This window comes from Eulemur rufifrons, chromosome 20 (genome assembly GCF_041146395.1).
Source record: "Eulemur rufifrons isolate Redbay chromosome 20, OSU_ERuf_1, whole genome shotgun sequence".
Classification (NCBI taxonomy): Eukaryota; Metazoa; Chordata; class Mammalia; order Primates; family Lemuridae; genus Eulemur; species Eulemur rufifrons.
The window spans coordinates 38804205-38811854 of NC_091002.1; the positions used below are offsets into that span (position 1 = coordinate 38804205).

General features: G+C 50.8%; 1 protein-coding gene across 1 annotated transcript in view; it reads left to right on the forward strand.

Moving 5' to 3' along the window:
* The window catches only part of BANF2 (BANF family member 2), a 34827-nt gene extending 28138 nt beyond the window's left edge, over nt 1-6689 (forward strand). Inside the window, exon 4 of the mRNA XM_069495771.1 lies at nt 6543-6689. Coding sequence (XP_069351872.1) covers nt 6543-6689 — 147 coding nt within the window. The remainder of the gene's footprint in view (nt 1-6542) is intronic.
* Nucleotides 6690-7650: the final 961 nt, after the last annotated feature.

The following is a 7650-nucleotide window of genomic DNA, read 5'->3' on the forward strand; positions in this document are numbered from 1 at the left end:
TCAGGAGTATAGGTGGGATGATAAGCAGGTTTAAGACAAAAGAATGAATAATGGAAAATTTTCAGGCTTCTGAGAACTTGTCTGTATAGAGTCAGGGCTGCAGGGATGGTTTGCCCATGTGCAGCCCAGTCCTTGGAGACATGTCCCTCTGGTGCTCACGACCTCCTAGCCAGGGCAGTGAGTGGTGCTCACTCTAGACCCTGCGCATTCCTAGAGCCACTAATTCCTGGCACCGATATTGGAGATGTCACCGTTATCCTTTGCTTTGGGCCTCCCCTACCTGGGACTGAGATCAGGGTCACTATGTCCACTTTACAAATGAGGAGACAGAGGTTCCGAGGAGTTAATGCCTTGACTGAGGTCCGGAGTGAGGATGAGGACGGCCATGGGTCATACTGTCACAAACTGCACAAGCAGATCTAGGGCCAGGTGGCTACACCAGGCAGGGAAGGGTCTTATAATGACATGTGGTGTGAGATCCTGTGTGAGGGTCTGGGGCCTGGCTGGGCCTGTAGGAGGATCCAGAAGGACACCTAGATGTGACCCCTAGAAGATGAGCAAGTGCTCTGGGGAGGAGGGGTCCATGGGCAGGGCCAGCTGTCAGAGTGTCTGGGGCAAGCAAATCCCGGTAGGGTGGGGTTCTCATATTGAGCTGATCAACATGCAAGTTCTTGTATGTTTATACCTTGCCTGTGGGGGACCTAATCCTGGTGGGGGGGACCGCGGAGGGGGACATCTTTCTGGGCCTCATGCCATCCTCTGACTTTGCTGCTTTCTGCTGAGGGGTAGCTGGCACCATGCCCTGCCTCAGTCTCTTCGCTGTGAGCAAACACCACCTTACGTCGCACCCTTGCATCATGAAAACTTTCTCAGCCTTGTGCCTTGGGCACTGGCTGTCGTGGCTTTTTCTGCACCCTCTGTGGCACCCACTGGGACTGACCTATGCGCTGCCCTCAGACCTGCTTGCCTGGGCTCCTGTCCCAGCCATCGGCTCTCCCCAGAGACACTGGGTGCACAGGGGAGATGAGGCACCAGCTCCCTCCCTGGGACACCCCCTCTGATTTATCTAGGTGATCGATCACCTCTGGGGGGGCCTGCATGGGAGCCAGGCATAGGGCACCTTCTCAAGCTCTCACCAGCCCCTGTTTCTAGTACCTTCTGCTCCATTCCTTCCCTCCTACAGGTCTTTCATCTTTTCTTCAACAGAAGTCGTGGGGCGCCGGGAGGGGACTGCTCTTCCGTCCTTCCCCATCTTCCCCAGGGCTTTGGCCTGTGGCACGAATGGGTCTCCAGCTCCCAGTGTAAGTCATGACTTTCAAAACTATTGATTCTGCTATGAATCCATTCAAGTCTCTTTAAGAGCACAAAAGCCAAAGGCATGATGGCATCGTCTCTGGGTTCTTTTGTGTCTGCCCTTCCCTGGGGCAGTCAGCTCTGGCCTGAGGATCCAGACTCAGGACTGCAGCCGCTGGCCAGATGTGCCCGTGGGCACCTGTCTGAACCCAGATGTGCTAGAAATGTGAAAAGCGCACCATGATGTCGAAGCCTTAGCACCCTCCCAAGAGTGTAAAGTATCTCATTCATAATTACTTTATCAATTGCCTGTTCAAATGATAATATTTTGGACATATGGGAGAAAATAAAATCTGTTACTAAAATTAATTTCACCTGTTTCCTTCCCCCTTTTTACTGTGGCTACTAGAAAACTTAAAAGTACATATGTGGCTGTCTCCCCTTCTATTTCTACCAGACAGCGCTGGTCTAGATTTAATGGCTGAAGGGCTGCAAAGGGGAAAGGAACTCTGGCAATGGGAAAATCCATCGTGCCCTTGATGTTAAGTCTTGCCTTATGTTCTCTGTCCGTCCCCATACGAGAGCCAGACTGTCTGTGAACCACACACATATGGGACCCACCCTCCTGCCAACCTGGTCCCCCCCCCCAAAGCCCCACGCACAGCCCACCTCCTTCCTTCTGCCACTTTGCAAACGAGCTCATTTTCTAAGCACTTTGAATTTTCAGCGGGGGGCGGGGGGGGGGCCTTGCTGTGACCTCTGACAAAAGGTCGACTCTAGTTTTTCCGTACAAGGCCCGAGAGAGCCCACACTCTTTGTGTTAGAGTCCCAGCTCACCCACGGGTTTCTCCCTGATCGCCTCAGAGGCAGAGGGTGGGTCTGTGTACTCCTCCCTGTGAAAACCCTGCCTGGGTTTGTGAATGAATTTCCGGACTTCAGTAAATGCAGGATGCCCTGTGGGGTGGGTGTGCTTTTGGGGTGATAACTCCAGAGTTCTCCAACATCATGGAAGTAAGTTTAGCATGCAGAGAATCTGGTTTGGTCCGATACTGTTTATGGACACTATGAAGCCATATCCTCGAGCCTAAATCTTCCTCCTGAGCGAAACTTGGATGATCAGACTGAGTCAGTGTTCTGGGTACCACCCGCTCCCCAAGTCTCTCCTAACAGGAGTAGCACGTGGTGTTGGCTTCACCCTGGGCACTTCTAAGTGCATTACATGTATTTATCTCATTTACTTGTCAAAAAAATCCTACAAGGTACACCATTTCATTTCCATTTTACTCACAGGGAGACTGAGGCACAGAGAGACCAGGTGTGACTTGCTCAAGGTCACAGGAAGTGACAGAGATGAGATTTGAATCTGAGCAGATGGGCTGCAGGTCTGGACACTACGCCATTGTACTAGTTGTGCCCTCCCCCCAAAACTGAAGTTATGAGGAAGATGCTTCTCGAAGCTGCCCTCCCCTTGTTTACCTGCAAGGCTCTGCTCTCTCTTGCACCTGTCTGCCTGCGGCTGCCCATACCCTCATCTCTAGACTCTCCGGACTCCAGAGGCATCCCGTCTCCTCCCAAAGTCGCTCTGTTGCACTTGGTGGAGAGGCACAAAAGCTGAGCTCAGGACCAGAAGGCCGAGGTGTGGTCAGCCCCTCCCTCCCTCGTGTCCCCTGGTCCCTGAAGCACAGCCACAAAGGCCCCAGCTCCTGCCTGTCCACTCTGCTCTGCTGGGTGGACGATGAGGCACTGGCCTCCCCTGCCTGACGTCTGAGCTATGCAAGGAGCTAGTCACACAAGTTCAAGGATTTTCTGCCTACGGTTGCCAGATCAAGTGCAAGGGGTCCAGTTAATTTTAATTTCAGATACACAATTTTTTAGTATAGGTGTGTGCCAGGGAGACAGGGAGGAGAAAGAAGAAAGGGCAAGACCTGCACTGGACGGAGCGTCCCCACTGAAGACACAGAGCCTTGAAGCTGAAGTGACTGAGAGATACTGGGTTTGCACAGTTGCCATTGGCCATCTGAGGACACAAAGATGTAAGAGCCAATGAATGGGGACAGAAAACCAGAGAAAGCTGTGTCATTGCATCCTGGAATTTTGTGGCGATGTGAGGTAGGTTCAGTGTAGGTGCCAGGGAGCTGGGGACTTAGGCAGAGGAAGTGTAAACAGCTTGAGAATGAGAGAGGCCAGGACAACTTGTCTCCGTTCGACAGGGCCAGGTGTCAGTGTGAGGACTGAAGGTTTCAGGGACTGTGGACCAGGGCCGGCCACCTACTTTGCAGGGCCCGGCGCAAAATGAAAGTGTGAGGCCTCTTGTTTAGATTTACTAAGAATTTCAAGATGGCAGGAGCAGAGCATTCAATCAAGCCGAGGGCTGTGCTGAGTGCCAGGCCCTGTGTGAGAACACGAGTCACATGCACGGGAACCGAGCCTGGTGCAGATGCAAATCACTGCCGTTTAGCAAGGAATGGACACAGCGAACTGGAGGGTGTTTCGTCCTCTGCTTGCGGTAAAGCCCTGGGTGAGCTTGGCTGTTTGCACTTGGAGTTGAGGGGAATTCTGCCCTCCAGGTCCCATCTTGCTGCCTTGGGGAGGAACGTGCCAGCTTGGCTTGGCCGTGGCCACTGTCAAGGGCGGTGGGAGGCTAGGGACATCTGTTCAGAGTTTCTGTGTTTCTATGTCACCCTCACTGCAGCTGGGTTTTGCGAAGCTTCAGCCCAAAGAGGGAGAGGGGGCAGTCTCTCTCCTCCTCGGTTAGGGGCTTGCTTCCTGGAGCCGGTGGAGAAATGAAGCAGGCATCTGGCAGGGCCACAGCGGGAGCCCAGGACTCCAGCTTCCCCGGGGAGCAAGGCCAAGTCCTCAGGGATAAGCGAGGAGGCCAGCCAACTTCCCTCCCACCCACTGGAAGATGCCAGGGGGAGACCAGGGGAAAGCTGAGGAGGGAGCATCGGGTTGCATCTTGGCCCTGGAGCCTGAAAGACGAGGCCCTTCTCCCTGCAGCATTCCTGGAAAGTTAGCTCGGGTCCTGCGTGCCACACATTCCCGGCGTCCTGGCTGCTGAACCCGGTGGGGACGTGGAGGCTCCATTACCAGCCAGCTGACGCGGCGGTGCCGCCTCTGACATGAGCAGAGGACGGGTGGGACGTACAAGAACAGTGCAGAGGAAAACAGGAGTCTTGACGTCTCTGTTCTTAGTGACTCCACCTGGGGAGGTTGGAGGCAGGGCACACGTGAGGATCTGCGGACTAAAGCGTGTGTATGTGATTGGGAGGGGTCACTAACAGCACGTGGCCCCCCGAACATGCTCAGAAGTGCTACTTATCATTAATTATCATTAATGTTTCTCTTCTTGGACAGAGCTGCAAGTAAGCCACTTACTATTAATTATTATTATTATTATAAGTAATGTTCTTTCTCTGTGGACAAAGTTCTATGTCTCTTGTTCCTGTTGTATTCACCTCGGCACCTCCTGCACCTACGGCAGCTGGCTCAATTAACCCTTGATAAATGTTAATTTTTTAAAACATTGATTTAAAAACATCTCAGTCAAATCCACCACTGAAAACAGGAGCATGCTGGGAAAGCAAAATGAGATCGTGCTAAGCAACTACATGGCTTTTTTAAAAAGATGATTAAAGTGGCCGTTCAAAAATCACCCAGAAATCCTGGCTTTTTTCTCTTTTCAACAACTGGATCATGACTAAAAATAAACACCCCGAACTCCAATGCTTGAATACATTTTATGACCGGGATTCAGCTTTTATTTGATTTCTCTTTTTAAAAAATATGTTCCCTTTGGTTAAGATGGAGTTTGCTTTATTTTACATAACTGAAAGTAAACAGACACCAGTGGGTTTTCCTGGCCAGGGCCCAGAACCCCGAGGTGTGGGTGGACGCTGGTTCTCGTTCATTCTGGGCTGGAAAGGCCCCAAACCAGCCCCGAGAGACGGGCATCTAACGTGACCTGAAGTCTGCCGCTTCCGCCATTTAGAGGCTTGGCCAGTTTATGGCCACATGATCTTGGGAAGTCCCTTTCTCTGCGTGGTTCTTGCTCCTTGTCCATACGGTGTGATAAAATTGTAAAAGATCAATGAAAAGTTGTGGGGGCAAGTAATTAGAAAAGCAGAGAATGCCATAGAAACATGAATCATGGTACACTTAATGTTCATCTCGTGTGTGTGTGTTTCACCCACAGAGACTGAGGACAGGAGGGATGCGTGAGGTTCAGTGTGTTTTAACCCTTCTAAGCTCCTCCCACAGGGTTGCAGCTCCCAGCACAAAAGAGGAATCTGCATTTTTCAAATGCTTTCCCATTTAATTCATGTCATTTAATTTGCAGGGCAGGTCACACGATGTGCCTTAGGAAGGTGCAGAAACTGAGATGCAGGTTCTCACTTCAGATTATGTGAGTTTGCCTGAGATCACACAGGTGCTTTGCGAAAACAAATCGATGCCAAGATGCTATTCATCTGCCAGCCCCATGTGCAGTGCTTCTTAACGGAGAGAGACTGTGGCCCTGAGGGGACATGTGGCAGTGTTTGGAGATGGTTATGATTGTCACTATTTGGGGGTGCATAGGGAGGCTGCTACTGGCATCTAGTGGGTAGAGACCAGAGATGCTGCTAAACATCCTACAATGCACAGGACAGCCCCCACAACACAGAATTATCCAAAATGTCAATAGCACCGAGGTTTAGAAGCCCTGTGCTACAGCAATTGGGAAAGTAGTGGGGAGGGAAGCTTCTCTTACTCCGTGCTATGTGTGTTTTAAAGAGAGAAATACGACACCAGAGGCTTGAAGGGAGCCTCAGAAGTATGCTAGGCCCCCGCTACTCAAAATGTTGTCCCTGGACCAGCATCAGCTGGAAATATGTTAAAAATGCAGGACTCTCAAGCCTCACCCCAGACTCAGACTTTCTGAGTCAGAACCTGCATTTTAACAAGAACCCAGGTGATTCATATGCTCGTTACAATTTGAGGAGGATGGGGTTTGGTTTATCCCAGGCTGGACAGCCCCCAAACCACCCCGGGAGATGGGCATTTAACTTGGCCCTACATCTCACCAGGAGCCTGTCCCCGAATCTGCACGGCCCACGTCAGGGCTTCAGGGGCCGACTGTCTCCCTGGAATGCGACCTGGACCCTGCTCCTTTGGTTTTCACACCAGTCCTGGTGGTTGGGGGAGGAGCAGCACATCTGAGCCAGTTTATTGTAATCTTTCCCATTTCCCTCCCTGGCTTGTCCCCTCCCCAGGCCTACATCCTGTTGGGACAATTCCTTCTGATGCACAAGAACCAAGCGGAGTTTCAGAAGTGGCTCATTTGTTGTTGCGGCGCCACCGAGTATGAGGCCCAGCAGAGTTCCAACTGTCTCAAGGAGTGGTGTGCTTGCTTCCTGTAGACACAAGCCCAAGGCCAGCCAGACGGGTCGCTGGATGCAAAGCTGCCCCCAGCCTGGATCGGCCAGCCCTCGGCTGACTCACAGATGTGTGAGTGAGAATAAAGGATTGCTATTTAAAGCCACTGACGTTTGGGACAGTTCGCTATGTAGCAATATCTAACTGATACATTCTTTGTAGTCGAAAATGTCCTCACCCTGCCAAGGTGTGCTGCATCGAAGTGCAACCTAACTTTAGATGGAGAAGCTGCCCAGGGTGGGTGGAGGAACGTCGTTTCCAGGGCCAGCCAGGTGCAGGTGTGAATTCCAGCCCTGCCAATCACCACCTTATCCTGGGTGAGCTGCTTTAACCTCACTAAGCCTCGGTTTCCTTATCTGTAAATGGGGCAAGAAGGTAATAACCCTACCTTGCAGGGTGGATCAATGAAAGTAATAAAGGACTCGGTATAGGCAGAACATGATAAAGGGCCACTGCTGTCTCGGCTCCTGGAGTCCTCTTTCCAGTTCCAGCCTCCTGGGCGCTTGGGGAGAGCTCACAGCTGTGAATTGGAAGGCAACTTAGAGATCAGCATATCCAATCTCGTCCAGGTCTGCCCCAACATATAAGTACTGGACACTGTATAACTGTTAGTATATATTCTTTAGGGATTTTACAGCGAGGAAGATCTATTAGTGTAAACAATATAGATAGATTAGACAGATGATAGGTAGATAGATAAATAACAGATTAGATAGATGTTAGATAAATGATAGGTAGGTAGATATCTAGGTAGATGGGTAAATGATAGATGATAAATAATAGATTAGATGACAGATAGATAAATGCTAGATGGACACATAGATGATAGATGGACAGATAATAGGTAAATACCTATAGGATAGATCCTGGTTATCCTACAATATATACACAGAAAACAGTGTGTGAAGAGACACTGCACTGTCCACAGTGGTTACCCTTGGGGGT